Source organism: Colius striatus, chromosome Z, assembly GCF_028858725.1.
Source record: "Colius striatus isolate bColStr4 chromosome Z, bColStr4.1.hap1, whole genome shotgun sequence".
Lineage (NCBI taxonomy): Eukaryota > Metazoa > Chordata > Aves > Coliiformes > Coliidae > Colius > Colius striatus.
In genome coordinates, this window is record NC_084790.1 from 44,295,818 (window position 1) to 44,322,559 (window position 26,742).

At 38.3% G+C, this 26,742-nt stretch overlaps 1 protein-coding gene across 9 annotated transcripts in view; it reads right to left on the reverse strand.

Annotated features, from left to right (window-relative positions):
* Positions 1-523: 523 nt before the first annotated feature.
* PDE4D (phosphodiesterase 4D) overlaps positions 524-26,742 on the reverse strand; it is a 600,878-nt gene continuing 574,659 nt past the window's right edge. For 8 of the 9 annotated variants that reach the window (XM_062017696.1, XM_062017695.1, XM_062017697.1 and 5 more), the window contains 9 exons: positions 15,397-15,490; positions 11,862-12,034; positions 10,820-10,918; positions 10,568-10,732; positions 8,242-8,341; positions 3,058-3,212; positions 2,414-2,536; positions 1,750-1,932; positions 524-1,175 (listed from right to left, as the gene is read on the reverse strand). In XM_062017696.1, coding sequence (XP_061873680.1) covers positions 771-1,175; positions 1,750-1,932; positions 2,414-2,536; positions 3,058-3,212; positions 8,242-8,341; positions 10,568-10,732; positions 10,820-10,918; positions 11,862-12,034; positions 15,397-15,490 — 1,497 coding nt within the window. In that variant the 3' untranslated portion in view covers positions 524-770. Of the gene's footprint in view, positions 1,176-1,749; positions 1,933-2,413; positions 2,537-3,057; positions 3,213-8,241; positions 8,342-8,551; positions 8,606-10,567; positions 10,733-10,819; positions 10,919-11,861; positions 12,035-15,396; positions 15,491-26,742 lie in introns of those variants that run through there. The other variant, XM_062017703.1, reaches the window with a different exon arrangement.

Consider the following 26,742-nt stretch of genomic DNA (forward strand, 5'->3'; position numbering starts at 1 on the left):
CTTTGGGGAAAAAAAAAAATAACCAGTGGCAAATGAAGCCTGAAAGTAGGTTTTTTTTTTTTTAAATATAATACCTCGGTGCATTTAATAATAAAGGTAAGCTCTACAAAACATCCCTCTTTCACCCACTATACAAAACACAGTTTAGAGCAACCCACTGGGTCACACTGTTTTCAGTCACATAATAGGAAGACTTGAAATTAGAAAACTATGAAATTAGAAAATTATGCAATTCCACAGTTCATCTTCCTATTGGTAACAGAATCATGTTGTGTCCCACCACTTACGTGCATTTGTATTCCAGTAGGAACCTCAGTTTATTCTCTGTTTCCTCTCACGGTGAACATTATCCAATGCTTTGCTCATGAAATACAATGAATTCAAAAACTATCAAAGCATAAAAGCATTTGTTTGGGAGATGAACTCCTCTAAAAACACTTGCTTTATGTACTCAGATCTGCCAAATGGACAGCTTATTAAAGTGGAGTTTACAAATGTTCTCCCCCCCCCCCCCCCCCGCTTTCTGATGCCGTGAAGGTGAAAATTCTGGTTACAATATTCCTGAGTGCCAAACTGAGTCATCAAGGTCAGTTTTGATCAACAAACGCCCTGGCAGATGATAGCGAGTTGTGACCACGGCTGGTAGCATATGACATACACTTTGGAAAGCCTTATCTAATAAAACTGAAAACAAACAAACAAACAAAAGCCAGAGACAAAGAGGAAAATAAAGTGAGAGGGCAAGAGAGAAAGAGACTGCGTCTTCATTGTTACGTGTCAGGAGAACGGTCTTCTACCACACAAGGTTCTGTCTGGTTCTCCTCCTCTTCTTCCCCTACTTGCTCATCAAGAGGGATTTCAGTGGATTCTGAATCCTGGGTGCAAAGTGTCTTGGAGTCGCTGCAGCTGGTGTCTTCTTCTACTTGACTTCCACTGTCCTTTTCGGTGTCTGACTCTCCGTCTTCCTCCAGTGTCAGTTCAAACTGGAATTTTTCAGTTTGGCCCTGCCTACTCTCTTCCTGGTCATCAGGTGCAGGAGAGGGACTTTGAGGGATTGTGCTCTGGTACCATTCTCGATTGTCCTCCAGTGTATCTAAGATATCCTGGGCATCTGGGTGAACGAGATCTGCCCACGTCTCCCACAGAGGATGAACGATGTAGTCTATAAAACCCACCTGTTTCAAACAAAAGAAAATTAGGATGAGCTCTTACTCGAAAAGAAATAAACAACTCTGCCTGTCAGTCACACAAAGTATGAGAACTGTAACGATACTAGTGCTGCCCGGAAAGGTGGCCAAAAGGAAAACCATCCTGTTTCACTTACTAAAATAGAGTATTTTACATTTCAAAAGTGCAATTCGGGACACCGGGTGAGGACTTGGAAAGGTTCTATTTTCAAATTAACCGTTCTTTCCAAACAAACTCCACTGCACCTAATGAGTCAAGCAGCTGCTTTATATTTAATTCTGCTTTCAAAGGAAACTCTAATGAGCAGCTGTAGAATACTCTCTTTTGATACATAAGCTACATTGGAGGTCATGACAGTGATGGAACCCTTTCAGTGAACACACTGCCATTGCGCTGCATTCTCACAGTAAAAACCTCAGCTCCTCTCACTACTCAGAAGCTGACAATTAACTAGGAGGAAAAAAAAAGGAAATGGTGCATTCAGAAACGAATCCAAACATGGCTATGGGCCACACTTTTCTGTTAAAGTGTGTTATTTAACTGCTACGACGAGTCAGTTACCTGTGATTTCTCTACAGATGCATTGTGCTTGTCACACATAGGACTTATCTCCATTCCCCTCTCTCTTTCCCGATCTCCCTGATGGAAAAATTCCTCCATTATTCTGTCTGTCCACTGGCGGTAGAGATGGAGTGGTTTGGTTGGGTTGCTCAGATCTGCACAGTGTACCATATTCTGAAGAACCTAAAATAGATTGAACACGCATGGTGTTATTACATGGCAGAAAAACAGCTCCTTTTCCATTTACACTTTTGGTGACTGTGAAAACAGAATCTTGAACTTATGTATAGTGCAAGATTTATTCTAAATGGAAAAAACTTGGGTGTTTTTCACACTTGCAGTAGTAGCCATGAACTACCTTACTCCTGGCTTTGTAAGAGACAGAAAAATCTCTGAAGGGCCAGTTGGGTACTGATAATATTAAGGGACGGCCAAAGCCACATTTAGCCCAGAAATATTCTAGCACCTTGATGCTCTCCCAGAGAGTCCCCCAGTATCTAACAGAGTATGTCAAGGTAGGAAAGACAAGAGGCAGTAAAGGGAAGGCAGTGAGCCATTGTGTAAGAACAGACAGCTGACCTAAACTGTCCTGGGGAATGGGCGTATTAGTGTTGTCAAAGATGTAAGTGAAAACAAGTGACCATTTGCAGATGAATTTGCTTACCTGAATCCTGTCTGAGTAGTTATCAAGAAGTAGGACACCAGAACTGGTCACTTTTTTGGTTTCAACCATGGTTTTTAAATCAGCCAATAGATTCATATGCTTAGACATGTCTGTTGCAAGTACCTTGAAAAAAAACCAGAGGCTGACATTGTATAAATTATTCTACTTATTTTAAAAAAAAAAAAAAAGAGGAAAAAAAATCTTTGAATGTATAAATAAACCGTTCCAGAGGGGAACCCATAGCTCCTGTCTCTACACTATAAAAGTCTTAGTCCTATGTCATTACTGTCCAAAATACTAAGTTTTCATTTTGGTTGTTTTAAGAGTATGACTAAACAATTGTTCAGAAAGATCTGATCAGCCTAAACTTGTCACAGATTCGGTGCCAAATTTGTGACATGTGGCATACATTTCAGTATGAGAACAGCTCAAAGCAGGACTGTACACTTTCTAAAAAGGTAGAGACAGTTACTGGAACTGAAAAGAACCCACTATTCATATTTGGGTAAGACACAATAAAATTTCAAAATGTACTTCATTGGTTATAGGCCTAATGACATTTAATTTATCATAAAATGCTTCTGTGCTTTATTATTCAATTTGCTAGCACTATGGAAGAGGGACTCTCAAGAAGCAGAACTCACAATGTCAATGACCATTTTCCTCAATGATTGCCTCTGTTTTTTGGTCAAATTCTGGAAAATGTCACAATTTTCTTCCTGTAGCAGCTTGAAGCCCACAGCTAAGTGGTGATTCTCCAGTACTGATGAGTCATTGTACATCAAGGCAAGTTCAGAATCTGCAATAACAGTTGCAGGGCAGAATGTTACTAAAGCCTGTGCTTCTACCAAATCCCTCAAGGTTTTTCAAATTCATTACATTCATAACAAGACTTACAAATGGACTTTTAGAAAAAAAGCTCCTGTCATTCACACAGGAAAGTTACCGAATTAATGACTGAACATCTTAACAAATCAAGGCAAAACATTTTGAGGGAAATAAAGAAATTGTTTTGCAGGGAAGCATGTACATGTGCCTGGAGCGGCAATTAAAAAAAAATACATGGAAGGTATTTTTCAGAGTATGTTTTCATATCTGCATGACGTAATATGGAAAATATTATATGCATAAACACGCCTAAACTAAAACACACTGATGTTTTCCCTTCTCATGCCTCCCTCTGTTGATAACTACTAAAATTCCACTGTTTAAGTCTAGTTCCTGCACTCAGACTTACACACAAATCCTTAAAAAGAGAATTAATAATCAGAAGTATCATGTGTGAGTAATTGTAAATCAGCTGAGATATGACAAGCATGTACTTACTTTAGTTAGCTATATGTCTATTATGGTTTTTTTAAAACAGTATTCTTATATTTCTTAGATTCACTGGAAAACAAAACTAGGCAGAAGCCAATCATCATCTAGAGGGTAGGAAAATTTAGGATCTGCAAGACCTAAATTACATGGTCTTTACCTCTGTGCCTGTCCCTACAGTTCCTTCCTTCCAGAGCAACTCAAAATGGCTAAAATCCCTTTGTTCCCTTCAGCTTGGCAACAGTAGTTCCAGTTAGTGACATTAACTGGTAGACACAAAACCCTTCCCTATCAAAAGCTAAATGGAGACAAACCAGATATGTCTTCTAAGCTACTGAATAAGCAGCATTAGAATCACTGCTAACTTAGCTGCATTTCAACTGTATGCCAAAAAGTGCAAGCTTTTTGTATCACTCCTGGTCCCTTCAACAAGCTGCTACTCCTGCTTAAACCAGAACAACTTGGTGGTTTCCCCATAGCACCTCAGAGCCATCAATACATCCTGATACTCAATTTCTGATTAAACAAAGAAATAAAAAACTTTACTCATATGTGCCCTAAATTCTTGAGAATTTAGGTCTTACACACTGCTTTGTGCACAAAGCTTGGTTCACTGTCTTCCTATATCATGCTGATGAAAGGTACTGGTTACCAATAAAAACCCAGAAATCTAGAGTCAAACTCAATCCTCCTCTATGAGTCATCAAACTGAATTTCACTATAGGGTTGCCCTTAGGTCATTAAGGCACATAGAACTGGATGTAGGCTAAACTGGACTGGAGGTCTGAATGTATAACAACGAGTCACAAGTAAGAGCTTCCTTCTTAAAGCTATACTGATGATTTGGGGTCACATTATTTTAGCACCAGTACAATAAATTTACCCAACTGCTAGAATGACATTATTCATAAATGTGCAACCAGGTGGGTCAAATATGTAACCCTAGGTATGTGTCCATTTCTATAGCCTTTTCTTCTTATGTGCTTGGATAATTAGTATTATTTCAACTTTTATACTTCCAGGTCATTTATTGTTGAAGGAAAAGCTGTCAGTCAGCAAGAAATAACATAGTGTGACAGAATCACCACATTGACCTACAATGTGCTACCCATATATAAGAGTAATATGCACCACTAAAATCAAAAGCAGGTTACATTAGGGCAAAACACCATTCAATAGATGTGTCATTGCAGTGTTTTTGCCGGGTCCAGGTTTTTGGTAGCTGGGGGCTACAGGGTGGCTTCTTTAAACAAAGACAAAACAAAGTACATGTACCAGAAGCTTCCCCTATAGCTGACAGGGGTAATGTCAGTCAATTCTAAGATGGACCCTGAAGCTGACCCAGGCCTGGCCAATTAGTGACTGAGGCAACACCTCTATGAATAACATATTGGAGAAGAAGTTGCTGCGCAGCAGCTAAAATACAGCGGCAACAGGGAGTGAGAATGTGAAAACATCTCTGGAGACACCAAGGTCAGTGGAGAAGGAGAGGGAGGAGGTGCCCAGCCACTGCAAGAGATATTTCCCTGTGTACTGTGGTGCAGCCCATGGTGAGGCAGCTGTGTCCTTACAGCCCATGGAGGCCACTGGGGAGTAGAGACCCACACGCAGCCCAGGGAGGACCCCACGCCAGAGCAGGTGGATGCCTGAAGGAGGCTGTGACTCCGTGGGAAGCTCACCCTGGAGCAAGTTCCTGGCAGGTCCTAGGAGCCCATGGGGAGAGAGGAGCCCATGCCAGAGTAGGTTTGCTGTCGGGGCTTGTGATCCTGTGAGGGACCAAAGCTGGAGCAGTCAGTACCTGAAGGACTGTTCTCCCCGTGGGTGACCCACATTGGGGCAGGGTGTGAGGAGCTGCCCCTGTGGGAGGTCCCATGCTGGAGCAGTTTGTGAGGAGCTGCAGTCCATGGGAAGGACCCACGCTGGAGAAGTTTGTGAGGGACTGTGTCCCATGGGAGGGACCCCACAGTGTAGCAGTGGGAAGCGTGATGAGGCCTCCCCCTGAGAAGCAGCAGCGATAAAGTCCATCTGTAATGATCTGACCTTAACCCCCATCCCCTGAGCCGCTGGAGGGGAGAAGGAAGGAGAATCTTGGAGGAAGGAGGGGTGGGGGGAAGTGTTTTAGGATTCAGTTTTCTCATCTCCCTGTTCTGATGGTTATTTAATAAATCAAACCTTTTTCTCCGCAAGTTGAGTCTGTTTTGCCCATGACACTAATTGCCAAGCAATCTCCCTGTCCTTATCTCGATTCACAAATCTCTCATTATATCTTTTTCTCCCCCGTCCAGTTTAGGAGGGGGAGTGATAGAACAACTTGGTGGGCACCTGGCATCCAGCCAGGGTTAAACAATCACAGTCATGATAAGGTTTAATGAAGCTATAGTATTCTTCTAACAGAAGATGAATTCATGCAATCCTGTAGAGCAGCCTTAAGGGATGCAGAATGAGTACACTGGGTTTAAAACTCATAAATCACAGAATGGTGGGGGTTGGAAGGGATGTCTAGATATCATCCAGTCCAACTAACGCAGGTCTGCCTAGATCAGTTCACACGGGAACATGTCCAGGTGGGTTTCAAAAACTTCCACAGAAGGAGACTCCATACCCTCCCTGGGCAGCCTGTGCCAGGGCTCCCTCACCCTTACAGGAAAGAAATTTTTCCTCACGTTCAAGCAGAACTTCCTGTGATCCAGCTTGTGTCTGTTACTCCTTGTGTTGTCACTGGGCACCACAGAAAAAAGTACAGACCCATTCTGACATCCAGCCTTCAGGTATTCATCAGTGCTGATAAGATCTCCTCTCAGCCTTCTCTTCTCCAGTCTGAAGAACCCAGGTCTTGCAGCTTTTCCTTGTGAGAGATGTTTCAGACCCCTGATCATCTTGGTAGCCCTCTGCTTAAAGTTCTCTAGCATTCTTCATCTGGGGAGCCCAGAACTGGACACAGGACTACAGATGAGGCCTCATCAGGGCAGAGTAGAGCAGGAGGAGAACCTCTCTCGACCTGCTGGATGCACTCTTTTTAATAAATCAAAAACTGTCATTGGCCTTCTCAGAGGGCACATTGCTGGCTCATGTTTAGTTTGTTGTCTACCAGAGCTCCCAGGTCCCTCTCCACAGAGCTGCTCTCCAGTGGGTCACCCCTAACCTGTACCGGTTTATGGGGTTGTTCCTTCCGAAATGCAGGACTCTACAATTGCCCTTGTTGAACCTCATGAGGTTCCTCTCTGCTCAACTCTCACACTTGTCGAGATCCCGCTGAATGGCAGCACAGCCTTCTGGGGAATCAGTCAGTCCTCCCAGTTTGGTGTCATCAGGGAACTTGCTCAGGGTACACTCTGTCCCCTCATCCAGGTCGTTGATGAAGATGTTGAACAAGACTGGCCCCCGAACTGACCCTCCACTGGAACTCCACTGGCCACAGGCCTCCAACTTGACTCAGTCTGTTGGTCACCACCCTCTGGGCTGTGTCATTCAGTCAGTTCTTGACCCACCTCACTGTCCACTCATCCAAGCCACACTGCCTGAGCTTTCTGATGAGGATGCTATGGGACATGGTGCGAAATGCCTTGCTGAAATCAAGGTAGATGACATCCGCTGCTGTCCCCTCATCCTGCCAGTCAGTCACGCCAACATAGAAGGCTATCAGGTTAGCCAAGTAAGATTTCCCCTTGGTGAATCTATGTTGTTGACTGTTCCTGGTAACCATCTGTTCCTTCGTGTGTTTACAAATGACAATCAGAATAAGCTCTTCCCTCACCTTTCCAGGGATAGAGGTGATGCTGACTGGCTTGTAGATTCCCAGGTCTTCTCTACTGCCCTTTCTGAAGACTTGAGTTATACTGGCCTTCCTCCAGTTCTTGGGAATGGCATTAGGGTCTCATTTCATTATGTTTTTTTTCCTTTACACATGGAATGCCAGCAAGTGACTCAAAAAAACCCCCAAACAATTGTGAGGAAAAAGAAAAAAAAAAAGAGTTTGCCATAGTTTGCAGGAATAGGCTGAGAAAGTCCAGTCCACAGGGCCTGAGCATGCACACATCAGAAAACAATTACAGCAGCCAGGGACAGACAGAAATGCTGTTTGTTAAAAAAAAAATTGTTTTCTGAATTCCTTAAAAATGTATGGCTATCCTTGGTAACACCATATGTTTTCAACAGAACCAAATATGCCGTTGCCTTCCTCTTTTTAAAATTTTTATTTAATCTTTCTCCATTTTTCTCCTACAACATTATTTAATGTAAACTGACTAGTTTCCAGGAGAGATCATGTTATACATTGAAACAGTGCTAAGTTTATAGTTCACATCTTAGTAATTCTTTGCTAGAGGGTACTATGTAAATTATTTCTGAAGCAATAAGATAGGAAAAACAACATCCAGTTTAAAATACAGTTATCTATACATTGAGAAAAGTCACAGTGAGAAGTAAACTAAGGAATGAACTGAGTGTTTTTCAGGTGTCTTGTGCACACCTTGCATCAATTTTTTGAGGAAATCCTTGAACATCAAACTTACTTGTGTTGATAAGAAACTGGTTTGAAACTCCAGGATGATCTACATCATGTATTGCACTGGCAAAAATTGCTGCAAGAATCTCCAAATCAGTGAACACTGCCTAGAAAACAATAAAACATAAATTACAGTCACTAACCACTAAAAAAGTGTTTTCAGTAATACATTACTCTCCTAGGTCTGAACCAAAGAATCACATTTGAAATGTATCAGGGATCTCAAAGATTTTACACATAGGCTACCTATCACATACTGTCAATTATATAAAATTTCATAAATATTTGAAGTTTGGCAAAAGTGAAATGATCCTTACCTCACACTGACAGTATCACCACATTACAACAACTGAAGTTTTTTCAGCTTCAATCTGTAAACAAATCCACTTTTCTTGAATTACTAAGTAGAGATTAGATCATTAGACACAGGTTTTTAACCTACAGCACAATTTAAGTTAAAAATTTCTGCCTGACTCCTACATATTGTGCTATATCTGCCTCATATCTCCTAAATGATGCTAAAGGAAATGGCGACAGACTAGAAAGCATCTTAAAACATTTACTGATTCTTCTTCTGCATGAGTTTACTAGGAACAGAGGTCTCCAATGGACCTGGCATGTCACCTAGTCCCCTGTAGTCACCAATTCACATTTTTGCCTTTAAAGTTGATTAAGAACAGCTCAGAAGTGCGTATGTCAGCGGTAGCGCTGGGTAGACATTTGCTATTTTACTGGCCAAAGTGCTGCTGAAAACAAGGCTATGATAAAGAGTTTATCTGGGAAAAAAAAAAAATCAAAAAATGCTACTGACAACCACTACAGCTTTTTCAGCTTTTCAGTTGTGAATTCAGAAATCATGAAGTCTTGTGATTTAAGAAGATAATCTGATCTTTCTTTTTGAGATAAAGAAAATCCTTCCCAAGAGAATTCCAGAGTTCTTCAGAAGTGAGACCTGCCAAGAGTCTTAAGGTCCACTTATAACCCTCTTTTTAAAAAGAAGGTAAACAAAAGTGTTCAGCAACATGAAAGACGGGTCACTGTGAAAAAGAGTCAAAATGCAGCCCTCCTTGACAGAGGGCAAATCCTCTGAACTACTACAATTTCAACCGCTTCATCTATCTGTCTATTTCCAACAATTTAGTGAGATATACAAATGTTTGCTATACTAAGACCTGAACTGTGCTTAAAAAAGTGAAAGTAATCTCCACCTCTCTTCCACTTCCCTTTACTTTGGAGATTTACGTACTTTCAACAAGAAAACTTGCCAGAAAAGAGCATAAAAGATGTTATTTCTTTACAAACAATTTTGAAATTGTTGAATTTGGGCTCCTCAGCTCAAGAGGGACAGGGAACTTCTGGAGTGAGTACAGCACAGGGCCACCAAGATGATCAGGGGACTGGAACATCTTTCATATGAGGAAAGGCTGCAGGAACTGGGGCTGTTTAGTCTGGAGGAGACTGAGAGGGGATCTTATTAACATTTATAAATATCTAAAGGATGGGTGTCAGGAGGTTGGGACATCCCTTTTTTCCATAGTAGCTAGCAACAGGACAAGGGGTAATGGGGTGAAGCTGGAACACAAAAAGTTCCACTCAAGTATAAGAAAACACTATTTCACTGTGAGAGTGATGGAGCAGTGGAATAGGCTGCCCAGAGGGGTTGTGGAGTCTCCTTCCTTGGAGGTCTTCAAGACTCACCTGGACATGTTCCTATGCGACCTGATCTAGGTGAACTTGCTTCTGCAGGGGGGTTGGACTAGATGATCTCTAAAGGTCCCTTCCAAACCCTACCATTCTATGATTCTATGAAATATTTATGAAAAACAAACAAAAAAAAGAGATAGCCCAGCGAAAATTTAATATGTGTTCCACTCTGCCTGAGAAACAAACACAAAAGTAGCCATTCAGGACCAGAATTAATATGCACAAGGGAAAAGGCATTTGGGCCTATTGATGGAATCCCATTTTATCACTATGTTTCCTAAGCAATTCCACTAATTGTGGTCAGTGAGAATCCTGCATGGGAAATAATGACAGAATGGTATTTAGTACTGACATTGGAGACCAGTTACGTACACTTTTACAATGAAAAACGTTACAGCAGCACAAATCTGTATGATTTTAAAGAACAAGATGTGATATTTTCTGCACAATCTTTATGTGACAATAAACTTTGACCCTCATAAAATATCTTTAAAATAGCAGAATTGATGAAAGAAATTTTAAGATTTTTGTCTTAAAATACTGCAGAAATTAAGATCTTTAATATTTAGTTTAGAAGAGTATGCCCCTTTCTCTCATGCCTGTTTCTTCCCCACCTCAGTGTAGTTTACCTCTAACGCTGGAGTTGACAGCAGGACGTGGGTTGACTGAACAACATCTGCAGCATGTATGTTATTGTGATATGCCACATCTGCATGGTAATGGTCTTCTAGAGTCATCAAGTAAGTTATTAAAGTATCTACTGGAATCTTAAATGTTTTCAACAAGTCCCGTTCCTAGGAAAGGAGAAGGGAAAAAAAAGATTACAAAGCACAGAAAAATCTCTAAGATAAGCAAAGAGGAGCATGGCTACTGCTACTTGCCTGAAAAATAGTATGCATGATGACTGTCAAAGGTCTGTTTCCAGACAACTCTGCTACTCTGAAAACCTGAAGGCCCCATTTGTTCACATCTTCTAGTTCCTAGAGTAGAATTAAATAACAAACACATTGAAACCTAATACAGAATTTTTTGATGGAAACAGCTGCAGAATCATGAAGACTCAAACCTTGCCACTGTGAAAGTTACACGCTAAACTCTGGAAAGGAGAAAGCTGCTACTACAAATGTTGCAATATTTGAATTTGCAGATACCAGCTTTTCAGATTGTAATTCACCAAGCATGAAAGAGTGCCTCTTAAGTGCACTGCTTCAGAACGAAAACATATACAGTATCCTGAATCAGCTGACACACTTTGCTATCTCTTTGCCCAGTGACAGCAGAGTTCAGTGAGGAGGAAAACCCCAGAGATGCTGAGGTTCTACTGCTCTCTCCCTGTTTCTCAGAAACACTCCTCAAATAAAGGGAGAGACTCCTGAAAACAAAAAGATGGGCATATTTCAAAATGCAAAACTGTAAAATGCAATGAACAATCATTTTATGACAGTTTTAGATTACTGACAACCAATTAGCTGGTGCAAAAATAAAAGGAAATGTCACTAAAACCAAAATCACAAATTATGTACATAAAATGACAGAGCTAAAGACAGAACCTGGAAGGGTAGCTCTAATGCTATATACCAGTTTTCAAAAAACATAGGGCTGCTATGTATTTTAATTCTTCTGACAGTGTATGGTGTATTTACTCTTCGTTCTTCAGATAAATTTGTTTATAAATAGGCATAGACAATACTAATTTACATTCTATCTCCAGGTGAAATGCTGTCCATATAGAAATCAACCCTTATGTTCTGATTTTACTTGTGACTCTTCCACTTCACTAAATGTATGTTATTTCAAGTGACATCAGCCTTTGGTGCTACATTTTAAAATCAGTGGTTATAAGTAGAGGATGAAATAATACCAACAAGTCCAACCTCTATTTCAATTGAACAGTTTAAATTCAAGGCTTAATATGTTCTCTACCTTGGCAAGAACATCTTCTTGGTCTGTTTTAACTCCAAATTTGGGAATACTGGAATTAGTTAAGCTGGAGCTGTGCATCAATTTTTTGACTCCACTAATCTGGGACATTGGCCTCTTCTTTTTCTCTTTCTCTTTCTGCATCGGAGAAGGGATTTCAACTTCATGTTGTTTGTCTTAAAAAGAACGAAGAATAAGAGACTAATTTTTAAAGGAATTACAAATGTTACAAAGTTCACTGTTGAGTTCCATCTTACGGACATTATAATTCTTTATTTTTATGTTTGCAGATTTTGCAACAGATACTTCATATTGAGAGCAGTAAAACCATGAAATGATAAACACAGACCTATACCCCAGTATAAGCTGATTTCTGTTTCACAAATTGCCTCATTATTTCTGAGCTGGCTTTACATATGACTAGTGACTGTCTGATTTCCCATTTTTATGCACCCCTAGCACTGTAGAGAGAGTGAATCCTTTTATTGTAAAACTGTTATTACAACTGAACAGAAATCTAAACTTCCATTTTGTAAGGAAGTTTAGAATTCCTTCTTCTCCCAGAAAAACACACTTGGAAATTGTATTTCAATTACAATCAAAACGCTGTTCTATGTAAAGCTTTACAACACGTTTAGAACTCAAAGGACCTCACATTTGAGGATTGCTCCTGCTTGCATTAAGACTCTGTACAACTCGGAAAACCTTTTACCAACCACATCTACCATTGCTTTGGATAAAGAGGCAGCTCATCCCAGCAGTGCAGGGCATTTCAAACATTGCTACTACAGTAATACCAACAAAAGGACTGTTTTGCTAAAACCCAACATTGTACTGTGGGCTTTTGCCTCCAAAGCAGTATCAGCAGCATCACTTCACGTGCCTCATCAACGTATGTGCTGGGAAAACTTGAATAATGATTAAACTGAGAGCAAGTATATTTAGGCAATTGTTAGCTGACTGCTGCAGAAACAGTATGGGGGTGTGGAGCATTGCAGACATCTATGGTCCTCAAAGAAACCCAAGTTAGAGCAACAAGGGACTCTCCTGCCAAAACCACTAGGAATTCGCATTAATTTTTGTTCTATTTGTACTCTAACTCAACATAGAGTTTTAATGAGTCTCTCCAAATTATCTCTTTTTGGCTGAAATTTACCTGCATGTTTTCCAGTTCTCAAGCAATATTCCAGTAAAGCCAGAAAAATCTATATCATATGTTTCTAACATAGGAACCTAGCAGAAATGGCAGTTAGAAAACATCTTACAACAATAGTATCAACAAGAGGAAACAAAAAAGATTTGAACTCTTTAAAGCATCTAGCTATTCCTCCATTCCTGCCATAGTCATTTTCAGTAAAGACAATGAAGATAGAGAAGGGTAGTAAGTCTGCTTCTAATTATTAGATTGTGTTTGCTTTTTCACTTTTTTTTTTTTTTTTTTTTTTTAATTAACCTTTAGCAGCTGCATTTAGTGGACACCTCAAATTCCAAACAAAATACAAAGATGAAGCTGTTGAAATGTCATCGAGGTTTAGCCTGCAGCAACAAACTCCCTGATTGCCCACATTGTACTTCACTGCTCTCCTCATATGGACAATCAGGAAAAGGGGGAAGTGGAGCACTGCAGCTCGTGACTGGTGCAAACTGACAACAGATGAGGAGCAGTGATTCATGTTTGTGCTTTGATGTTTATGGTTTTGGTCATACACACAAAGTTTAGACCCGTCAATGAGGGGTTTGTAAGCCAAGCTGTCAGGCTAACTCAAGTGAAAGGAAATGTCTGAACAACTTTAGATCTCCAGAGGTATTCCACAGGACTGACTCCGCTTTTGTAACTACAAGCACACAGGGCAAAGGATCCTCACTCATCTGAACATCCAGAAAACATAGCTTGCCATTTTAACCCTGGTTGGGCCATGCCCATTGTGAGGTTCTCTCACATTTTCCATTTATAGGAGAAAAGGTTAATGACACTGAAAAATAAAAGCCTTGCGTATTATTTTACTCAATACAGGAGCCTTAACTCTTACATAAGAAACATATGAATATTATGAATAACTTCATATATGTCATATAGCCCTACATGGGAAAACAGTCCTTTTTTTTTTTTTGGCAAGTATAGGATCAGAAAACTTTGTTTTCTCATGACATGTTCCTAACTTTCAAATGTGAGAAAGTCTGTAGATGTTCTGGAGATAGATTATGAATAACAGATTATTTTCCCTCATTGTACTCCTCTTGTTCATACAATTTTAAGTATCCCAGCTTTTCATGCAGACACAAGTATCCATGGCTTAGTAACTTCACCTTTCCAGCACTCTTTCTGCTTGAGATTGAGGTCTCATGTGAAAGTCTGACAGATGCATTTCCTTTCCCTGTCAAAACGAGCTGTAACTTTTCAAGGAAAAGCAAGCAGAAACTGGTATCCCAGCCTTTCTAGTTTAAGTGTACCACTGTACACTGTGATTTTCAGGGCTTCTGAGCCGTATAATGTTGCTTCTCCATGACAGAGGGCTATCCCTTTCTTATTGTCTGAAACCCTGCTATGACACAGTGCCCAGACACGCTACCTCAATCATGGGTAAACTCAACAGACACTTTAAGTCATCCACTTATGATACAGTGAGAAGCAGGATAAAATGTAGTTTAAAAATCCTGCTTCTTTCAAAAAAAGACAAAAAGTACTACCTATGGTAGGTATCTCACAGAAATAAACCAAGATGTATCTCAACACATATTACTGACACCTTTAAAACTACCTGTTACTCTAATCCAGATGTATTCAGCTGTGCTTTATATGCACAGTCTTTATGACCCAACCATGTTTCACTCAAAATGTGTTTGAGATTGGTATATTACCTTCATGTTCAAAATCAACAGTATGGAATCAAGTTTTATTCATTTCACCAGTTTTAGCAGGAAAAATATACTTCCTTCTGCAAAGCCATAGAGGAGAAACCATGCTCTTCATAATATTGTGTTGGGCTTTTTTTTTACTGCTCATATCCCATCACACCAAGCTCCAGAGCTGCAGAAACTCTCCTGGCAGCAGCAGTCTGTTCAGATGTTGACTTAGTCGTATTCATCCACCCACTCATGTGTGGACAGGGAATACCAAAGCATCAGAGCTGTGTGCTACAAGATTTTGTGAGATTACTTGTGCTTCCAGCACACTGAAACTTGTGGTAAGTTTTGTAAGGGAAATGGAATTGAAGAATTCTTTTTAATATATAATTAAATCATTATATTTGATTTTCTTAATATGGTAGCATTATAGTAATGGTAGTGCTACATTAAAATTTCTATATGAATATTTATCTGTAACCACACACACATAGAAACCACATATGCAAACTAATCGAGCTGTGAGGAAATGGATCTCACGTGATCTCTTGGTCTAAACACTGTATGAAGAGATACTACATGCATAGTTTCTGAAAACAGAATATAATAGGGAAAGCTACTTGCTTTTAAAGTGCTGTCACAGCACAGAGAGACTGAAAAAAGGTTAAAAAGTGAGCTCCCATCATAGTCTTACCTAAGAACGTGTTTGATATATATTCTGAGACCTGATTGCCCGACCTGCTCATTTCAGATAGGTGAGTTAGCTCCCGGTTGAGCATTCTTTTAAACTGGAAAATAAAACAAACCAAAACAGCGTCAAGTTAGTGATCAAGATGTATTTAAAGTTAGCATGAGAAAATGCAGTTGATTGATGAGGAAAGGACATGACTTTAATAATATATACTGAATGAAGAACTATGAAATCAAAAATCACACATAGGTTCACTCTGCCCTACTAACTTATTTCTCACTGAATACCCCACAGTGATTCGATTTCTATGGCAGAGGGTCTTACTAGTAACTGAAAACTGTAAGACATATATACACACAGAAATAGTTAATATTACCACCTTCCCAATTTTTGAATTTTCATTTGGAGAGAAAATACAAATGTATTTACACAGGACCTCTTCTCTACTAGACTTCCCTTAACATATTTTGTAAATTCATCTACTTGTGAATTTTTTTGCAATTATTTTTTTAATGTTTGAAGTTTATCTTACCTCTCATCATTAATCTACTCAAATATATTTGAAAGCACTGCTCAAACTAACCAATCTATCTTATCTTACTGATTTCCTACATACCAATATGGACAGAGGTAGGTCTTGTTGTCTCTAATGTGGAACTATTACACTGGACTGCCCCATTGACTTGACTGTTTCCACAATCTCATAAAATTGACAGTATCTCTAGGAAACACAGGAGCAGAAGAGAGGTGGAGACATCTATTTCTGTGGAAGCATCTTCCTTTTCCCTTTAACAATTCACTAAAGGCATTCTACAGGACACAAGTGATTACTAACACTCCACAAAACATGTAATGGATTAGGTACTCTTCATTAAGTCCTTCTTGATTCCTTCTACACTCCAAGGTAAAATGGTATCTTGTGGTACTGTGTTCAACAGGTTAATAGCGTAACACAGCTCTATCTTACATGTATTTTCATTGACTATAGCCTTGCCTTGATACTATAAACAAATAGATCTCAGCAATGTTTATTATCAATTCAAACAACTCTTGCCAATATAAGTTAGGATCCGTCATTGCTGAATTTTGCCTCCCATTGTACCACCTGTTCACTTTGTTGTTAGATTTCTCAGTCATCCTTTCTCTTAAAGCCAAATGATTTGTGCCATTTTCAGAACCAATTTTCATCTTGTTCATTCAGTAATTACTATTTATGGCATTAAGTAGTTATCCTTAGTATATATCCCTGTAAACATCCCTCTGTGTTGAAATCTAGCAATTTTTTCTTCTACATGAGATACAGCACTAGACTAAACCTTAACAACCCCCTTTCCATCCCATTGGAATCAAAGTCTTTCCTTCAAAGTGGTCTCACGTAGTGAAACTTGTGTTACTTTCTTCACAGTGTCTTTGTAAGTCATCAATTGCCATACAGGTCACAGTATGCCAAATAAAAACTACCTTTCATATAACACTCTAACCATCAGCCACTGCATTTTCCTGCCATCTTGACATCCCATCAAGTTCAGGAAGTTCTCGAACTACAAAGACTGAATCATATTTTAGACAGAAGCCAAAGACTCAGCTTTGATCTCAGGCATCGTCATGTGCTAGCAAATGCTCAACACATTTCTGAAAATTAGAACCACATTGCAATTACAGCTATCCATACTATGGACAACAGGGCTATACATTCTGTGCAAAACCACTCTCAGTCTCTGTTGTGAGGTCTGTTGTTTGATGCCAACATAAGATCTTAAAAGTCAAGCTTGACAAGCAGTAAAGTGACTGGTCCAGATATCTTAAGATTACTTTTAAAAGTGTGTCTTTGAACTTTTAACACACATGAAATTCAAGCTTGCATGCTTTTTCTCCTGTATCCATGAAGGCGAGAAATTGAATTAAGGGAGTAGGTTGGAACAAGGTTTGTTATTATATACTGGGAAGCATCTTGTGGAATTTATGGAGTATATACTTTTTGAGAATTTTTAACAAAATATTTCCTGTATGGATGTTAACAGCACATGGAAGATGCATGGCAGTCTTTTTTAATGCTATGGTCACCAATAATCCAATACAAAGTCTTGTCTCCCTACCTCCTGTCATCCCGTAAGCCACTAGAACAAAATAGCCCAACCATAAGAATGAAACCTGCAGAACAGTCTATGTTGCTGCTGAATGTGGGTCTACAGTAAAACAAGTCCTCCAGCTTCTCTACAGCCCTACTGTTAACAGTGAATTCAATGTGAGAAGCCTTTGGCTTTAAAGAACTGTGGCTCTATGACTTCCTTATACTCTTTTACATGTTGCTGACGCCACAGCAACACAACTTTGACATTTATTTTGAAAACACATGGACCAAGCAGGAGCTTAGAGAACTGGTTTAATTTTCTAATTATATGACAAAGCCTTATGACCATCATTCACATTGAAACAGATATGAAGACCATATGCAGACAGTAGTTTTTGATGTAGCACAATAATGCTCTTTGAGAGATTAAAGCCCCCTAAGAAAGGTGAACAGTGATTGAGATACTATACCCATTCTTGCTGGTTATACCCTGTTTCAGTATACTTCTATGCTACTTACCGTTCTGATGTTTAATAACTTGTTCTTTGGGGAAGAATGAAAATTTTAATGAAAAGAAACCCAAAAAGCCTCAAGGAGCATCAGATTTCCACGTTATTTATACATCCCTGCACAATTACTTTATAATGAAACTCTTGTCTAACTCTCACATGCCTCCCACAAGATGATATTGCAAATCAGACAAGTTTCTGCTAGATCTGCAAGTCAACACTGTTTCAGTTAGCTAGCCAGTAGGTGCTTCTCAAGTGACTGAAACTTGGCTAGACTGTTCACACTTTCATTTGTCCCCTCAGAAATAACACTTGGCACTTTATTCTAAAGAAGCTAAACAAGATGTGAAACTACCTTGTCATTAAAGATCACACTTTAAATAGGAATTCTAAAAACCTGAATGCCACATACTTTCCCAGTTGAATAAAATCAATCACAATGCATCAAAACTCTTGTTGCTAATAAACATTGACACCTTACACTTTAATTACCATATTGTCAGCTTAGCATGGGGACAAAGCAGAGTGTTTTGGCTGATCTATGTCTATATTGTATCCTATGTCAGAAAGAAAGATTTTCCCATGTTAAGAAAAGGCATTGTTAGATTGGAAAAATGACACATGTATATCACAGCCCTTGACTACAGTCTAGGAAATCTGCCCTGGAAATGGACAGGCTGTAAAATGGTCTTAGAGCCAATTATACTGTTCTTCACTGATGAATACTGATGTCATAGCAATGGAGCAGTAAATATTGTGTAAAAAAATAAAAATAAAAATCCTGAAAATATTTCCTTAAGCAGAATTTTTTTCATTTCATTTGTTTCTATTGGCTGTGATGATTTACTCTCCGCATGGGGAGGGGTGAGACCAACAACATAAACACAGGTACAGTATTAGAAAAATGTTAAAAATCTCCCAAGGTGACAAAAGTACATGTAAATTTTTACCTCCCTTAAAAAGCCTAGGCAGTCTGATTGTGGGAGAACTGTATCATGAGAGAGTAAAAGTGCATATGTTGATATGACAAGAACAGTTTTCTCAACAGTGGTCACCTCCAAATAACAGCTTACAAGCAAGAGATTGATGTTAACAATTCAGGCCCTTCTGGGATGAAGCCCAATACATGCATATCTCCACATATATATTGCTGCTGTCAACTTAGGGTGAATGCACATGGATGTTTCCTGATGTCAGCAAAGGTTCCTTGAAAAATTTTTACAAACTTTTGCAGAAACCATATTCCCAAATAACAACCAGAGCATTGATATAATTTTTGGGAAGACATCGCATTTATACTAGAAAGAAAGTTCACCTTGAAAAACACGGCAGATATCTAACTAAGGTCAACTCTTGGCCATCAAAAAGTTTGGGCTGTATGCTTAATATAAATGGGGTTTTATTGATTACACTTTAGCAGATTTTACATTTTTTTGTATTAAGTTCTTGACTCAATAACAAAAAGCTGAAGTAAATATGTAGGCTGCAGTTACTAGTATTGGGAGAGGAGGCACATCTTGGTGCCTCCCTTGATAAGGATGCCCTGTCATGGCATGGTCCCTTCCAGCACAGAAGGTGAAGCAAGGGCTATCAGGCGGTCCATGGACCAAAATACTCCATCCTGTCTGTCCTTCAGCTTGAGTAAAACTCTAAACCCAGCAGAGACTTAAACTAAAATGCTCAAGAGCTCAAGAGCACCCAAAGCCTTTCATTGTACTGTCTCCCTAACTTGCATGGCAACAGATCCTAGTTTTAACCTCTTTAGGTGCCTCTTTTCTAGGTAACATTCCTAAAAGCCTAGATGAATAGAATATATCCAGGGAACAATTCATTCAATACTTGGAACAGTAAGCTTACATGACTGTATTTTGTTTCTGAAACAATGCTTCTGAAACAAAACCAACGTTGTTTTAAAAAGACATCAGTAAGTCAAAAAAAGAATAAATAATATTATTTTACTGGATTTGAAAAGTCTTGTATTCTACAAGAACAAGACAAGGAACTTAAAATAGCCTGCCTTACAAATTAATGTAAGGCTTCTGTTTATACTGCTTATCAATGCAAAATTATCTTTGACATTACCAGCATTCTTAATATATAAACAGTATTTTAAATAACTACAGATTGGGATTGGAAGGCCATGTGTTACATTAATATCAAGGTCATGCACTGGTTTTTACACGTAAGCTGTAGCGAGGTACATATCTCTAAAGCCTGGTGGTGTGATACAGATGCTCATCGTTTCAAGGAAATATCCTCAATGAAAGCCAGAGGTAAATACTCCGCATGCCAACCATTCTCCAAACTATAATTAACAGAAGATAACAGAGCACAGCCTGAAGCACACAGCAATTACAGAAATATAGGTATAGTAAAGGATGTAGACATATATCACAGTGTCTAAGACTCACATGTTTCATTCTTCCTGAATACATAATACATGAATACATAAATACACCACTGGTATGTCAGAAAAAGCAGGTCTTCTTGATCTCTTCCCTTTTTTCCTGTAAGTGTACATTGTGACCTCAAAAACCACTGTACTAAAATTGTGTTCAAGTACTACTTAGCTTCTTAACTGAAATCATTGTCTCTATTCAGCATAGGACACTGTCTGTACAGAGGATATTTTTTTCCACCTGTAATCAATTACAGCTAGCATGCTTTTTGTTGAACTTCAATTAGCAAAAAATCTATTCATTTTGTAGGCTAAGCAGTAACAGTGAATATTTTGTGAAGATCAGCAATTGTTTTTTTTCTAATTTAGCAAGCAGCAACATGACAGCAGCTGCCTGGAAAGAAATACTTCATAATGAAAATTAATACCATTTAGCCAAATGGAAGCAACTTATTTCTTGGTAAATGATAAAGGAATCCTCCTAGCTAGCGTAACAGGGTCCAATTTTTTCACAGATAACTGATGAAAATACTTGAGAATACACTCTAGCAATTCTGCATTAGCAGAAAACGGTCACAATGACCTTATCGGACACAATGACCTAGTGATAAAAGTGGGTGTTAATGCAAGCAAGCAGAAGAGATTCAGTCATGTGTGAATACTGTGCTTGTATTATTTTCAGTAATTTAATTCAACACTTGATTGTTTAGTTCAAGAGAAATCAGAATTTCATTTAAAACAAGATGATTTGGAAGAGTTACTATACGTCAAGCGTAGCATGACGCTTATTTTCCCTTTTTTACACACTTGGTAACAATTATAAAGGCATCATCTTTTTTTTGAGTACGAACATGTAAGTAGGGCTACACCAAATCCCAAATGTGTTGTTTTATTATACAAATTTCAATTCTGTATGTTGACAGTTTTAATTCTTTGGTGCAGACTTTCAAGGAAAAGAGATAAAAGCTTATCTAACTCGATTTTCTAGTAGTACTGCAGTTTCAAGCTAGTTCAGAGCTGGTATACCTAATAATGTGGATCAATATTAAAAGATGACAATTTCCAGTGTTTTAATCAATAAACTGTCATGCATACACAGAGGCTACTAAAAAAATGCTGCTGGAAGATACTGTTGATAATTTAACATTTCTTTAGCTATTAAAACCAGTATGAGTCATGCATTCACCCATTATCCTCAGCCTCTTTTACTAACGCTGCCTCCTATTGTATGGTATCTCAGTTTTGGTGTTTTTTTTTTTTTTTTTAATCTTTTACTGCCTAGAAATACAGTTTTGTAGCAATCTTTTTCTAAAAGAAAACAAAACTCTTCTGAATTTCTTTGGCTTTATATTCAGCCTGATTATCCATTGAAGCAAGATTATTTTTAAAGTCTCAGCAGTTTCTCAGAAATAAACTGTATACTGTGTAGTTCCTTCTCATTGATGAACACAGGCTTGATTTTATTTTTTACTTTGTATTCATATTACCAATATCCATATCACCCACAAGTACTCACGCTATCCAATGATCATACAATCATGCACCACAGATCAAAGTGCTTAAAAGGTGAAACAAAATCCTACCTTTATGTAGCCCCATGAAACAGACAGTAAATAGTTTGTCTCAGGCATTTTTGATTTTTCTTCCTATACTACCAGTTTAAGCTAATCAGTTCTTTGTTATACTGCAAAAGACTTCAAAGAAGAAAGACTTCTCCTTTTCCCTTCTAATTCTTTTTGTTGATCTTCAGGTTCTCAGCAACTGTGTGCACAGAAGACATACTGAAATGAAATCCAACCGCATGGTCTTCTGATTGTATAAATGCCATTTGTAAAACTCCGAGCATTCAGAGGCAATGTTGAAGAGACATATTGTACGAGCTGAAGAAATATGTGAAGAGCTAGGGATATGCATATTTCCTGAACACTAGGACTTAATGAATAATGTATGTCAAGATGTTCTGCTGCTGAAAAGACTTACTCTATCAACAGCTACCAAATAAGGACCTGAAAGGGAAGCCACAAACGGTGCCAGTAATCCCTCCCATAGAGCCTAACTAGCAGCCAATAGTATGTCACCCTAAAAGATATATATCTGAGCGGCTAGTGACATGATGTATGGTAATTTCCCATTGGACTGTGCTGGGGACTCTCCTGGGCACAGAGTATCTTCTTCTTTTTTTTTTTTTTTTTTTTTTTTTTTGTGGTAAATGCTATTTAATAATGGCATCCCCTTCTGCAGCATTCACACATCATTCAAAATTAATTGGGTTAAGGTCTCCCTGTTTCAGCAGCATCTAACCACTCTCTTTGCTGTGCATATTCATGTGGATTATGTAGGAGTTTTAATTTCTCATGTGGAAGGGAATTTTTTTTTGTGATTTTTTTTTCGTGAAGAAGAAAACAGAAATAGAACTGTAACATTTCTGGAACAGTCTGTAACAATGTGTGACAATGAAAATGTTTCTGGCAACTGATCTACTCAGACCATTGGGCCAGTCTGCTAGCTTCTGCTAATTTTAAGAGATAAAAAGCAGTTATTACTGAAATAAAATAAAGCAAGTCCTGTGTCTTACAATTCTCAGTAAATGTTAAGTTTCCATGGAGAGTCAGAAGTGAAATAATGAGTCCTCCTCACTGTATTTATTCAACTTTTGCTGTTTCTGCCTTAGCAGATTACTGTTATCAGTTACAGCTACACAGCATAGACAAAAAGGGATTAATTGAAAGTGATGTGTGTCAGTGAACTGACTCAGAGCATTAAATAAAATATTGCACCATCAATTGCACTCAGAGACCAAAACTTAAAAAGGTGGAATGCATTACTTTGCACCACTTTGTCCAAGGCAAACGCAACACTGAAGCAAATTTCTAAGTCTGATATATCAAAAGAAGGGAGAGTTTCCAATAAGACCACAGGCAAATGTCTAAGGATGAGCTGAACGAAGTGCAGCGTTCAGCCTAAGGCCACCCTGCTGATTCACTGGAATGTGCTGACTGAAAACAGTCATATGGTAGGTTTTGGCTGAAGTGGTTTCTACATCTCTGGGTCATACTACATAGCAATGTCACCAACATTGAGTGCTTGGAAAAGAACTGAACCTGCAAAAATCAATAGTGCAAATTACAACATTAACAAATTCCTTACAGGAGACAAATGTATAGCAATGAGACAACTGGACACAGTCAACAGATCATCCAACATTTACGTATTTTCAAACGGAAGCATATCGTTTTCTTAAAATTGGTAATATAAAAAACAGGTGAATGAATGCATTACTGATGAATTTTCTTTATAATATGCACAATTATACCTGCCCTGGATCTACACAGTTAGATGAATATAAAAGAATTCAATTTTGAAAACGGACTTGAGTTATTACAGACTCAACAGGACTCAACAGAATATTAGTCTAAAAATTCCTTCTGAAAAATATTTGTCCTGATTCTTCCACTCAGCTTTGTAATGCTGAATATAAAGACTGCTTGGCTACACCCGTGTTGCATTATTTTCTGATCACCCACAAGTGAGCACTGCTGCCACCTACCCAGCATCAACACTGAGGACTGAAAATATACTGCCTTCCTTCAGAGGGCAATTTCAATCATGGCTAAGAAAATGGTAAAATAACAGCCATTATACTTCTGTCAATTTAAGAAGTGAAGTATGTGACTACAAAAGCTCAGTTGCAATAGGTAGTACAAACAGACATTGGAAAGCTAGGCTTTTAAATCACTTCTCTTAGCTGGTTACTTTAAAGGCTGGTTCCTCCTTAGGTGTTATTAACAAATGTCTCCGAAAGCACAGGAATTTTTATCAGATAAGGAATATTTAAAATGGCTGCTATGTAAATTACATGAGTTGCTTTCCATGTATAAAAAAATAAATCTTCTTTGTTACATGTGGGAACAAAGACACATCCATAAGAATTCCTGAATTATAGTTTATTAACTTACCAGTATGACTTAATTGACTTAGAAAGTGTGCCCTCTGAGTTTCACTACATGTCCAGAAGATCACTTTAGAAATTTATAGTCGGCCGATTTTCATCATTTTGGCTGATTTTCATCCCCAGTTCCCAGGTTGGAATGTGTGAATAAATAGCTTTAGAGAAGACTATGGCAGACAGATGAGCACATACTAAATAGAAGCCACGTACACTAAATATCTAGAGTAATTTAAGGTAAGAAAAACGGGATTAAGTGGAAGTCCAGGAAAATTCTTGCTTCCACACACGTATACATCGATGAAGATAAAACATGAGGGGAGAAATGGTTCTACAATGGTTCCAATCAAGCAAAGAATATGGAAATGAGAAAAATCTAATTTGAAAACACAGTAACTTAGTAATAATTCAGAAAAAAAAGGAATTTTTTTAACTGCCACTGTTGTATGTTTTGAAAGAATCAAGACAATGACCTTGAAATGCAGAAGGAGGATGAAGTAACCCACAGGAAATGTTAGCCATTATTTAATCAATAAGCCTGGACAACTTTCTGCAGAGAAGAAGTAAAAAGAGGTGGTAGAGATCCCAACAGTTGTGATGTTCAGCTTTTCATAAATTTTGAAAGACTGCAAAACTCCAAATTTTTTGCCCACTAAAATTAGCAGGACGGATGGGTAACATCAGAACATTTCAGAAAACATCAGTCCTGAGTTAAAAATAATGAAAAATCTGAAATACACATATTCTAGGCTTTTGCTTGATAAAGAATTAAGACATAGGAATGTAATTAATGCCAGTGAATATTTTTATGTCTTTGATTTAGTAACATATAATATTCTGTAGCAGCACTCTCTCATGTTCAGAGACGGCACATTAATGGGTTAAGAATATGATTACTGACCCATTTCTAGCAACGATCAACAGGCTCTCTTCATCTAATGGGATAGTTTTATCTCAGGCTCTGTAAAACCCAAGACTATTTTATGGTATTCAGCTTCTTCACTGGTAATCTAACATTAAGTCGCTACTATGAAAACTTACATAGTGTAGAATCTTCCAGAGAACAGAAAAACTGGGGGCAAAGTGAAGGACAATCAATGAGGATGTGGAAGTGACCAACAGCAGCCTCACTTGTTTAATATGTTGACATCATTCACGTAAACTATAGTTCAAGGAATCTGATTGCAAAGACATGTGGCAATAAGAAACACAGTCCACAAGTACAAAATGGTGAACTATGCTGAAGAAAGCGTAGAGTTCACTGAAGTTCGTAGAGTTACAACAGAAGTCTTGTAGTGATACAGTGACCAAAAAGAAATCTGCATCTTTTGTGATGGTAAATATGAAAAGAGATAGTCTAAACATACTATTCTAGTGACTCTGCTGATGAATAATGTATACAGCTCTAGTGTCTCCACTTTCCCAAATGCTGTCCTATACAGCATATAGAGGGAAAAAAATTCAAATATTATTCAGAGGATAGAGAAAATGTTTCATTATACAAGAAAAAACTCAAGTCTGTTCAACTTAAACAGAATACAGCTACTGTGTAGGATCATGACAAAGAGGAAATACAGTGTTACCACACCTGGTTCAGAAGCATCTACAAGGCAGTAAGAAGCAATGGAAGCAATCTACTGAGCTGAAACTAACTCAAACTACAATCACGATGGGGATTAGCAACGTGAATTTATTAGAGTACTGAGGCAGGGAAGTGGTAGATTCTCTGCTGCTTGGTCAAGAAAATCAGTATGTTTCTGAAGGTATGTTTTATCTTAATGCAAGTCATGTATTAGTCAAGCATGAGCCAGTGAATTCAATATTTCTACAGCTATGTGCAAATTAGCCCTCTGAGAGACACAGGAGATCGAGTAATCTATTTGGTCCCATGAGTCTATGACAACTCAATCCATTTACTGTAAGTGCTCATTCTAGAAATTCTACCTTCTAAATAACTTCTGTCATGAAGGCTGTTGATACATCTTTGACAATGATGTTCTGCTTGAAAGTAACTTTCAGAATTTAAGAGCTGTGCATTTTTGACAACATCAGCATTGAAGCACGTTAACCCCAAATGTTCTTCTTAGAATTGAAGCAGTAATCTTTATCTCTGTGCAAACTTCTGGAGGTATTAGCATTTATAGTTCTTTATTTCTTTACTTTCTATAATGCTCTGTGCCATTGCCACAGTCAGAAAAAAACCTGTTTTCCTTCAACAAGAATGTGAATAACTTCATTAGGTTGCTCTTTTCCATAATCATTTCAAGAGCATGCAAAGGCAGCCAGATTTCACCAATATTAGCAAGATAATGTCACTCTTCTATTGATCTGTCATACTTGCCAGAAGAACCTATAGCCTGTAAACCACTGTAGAGCACACAGATTGGACCTATGAAATACAAGATGGGTGAGGAAAGCTCATTTT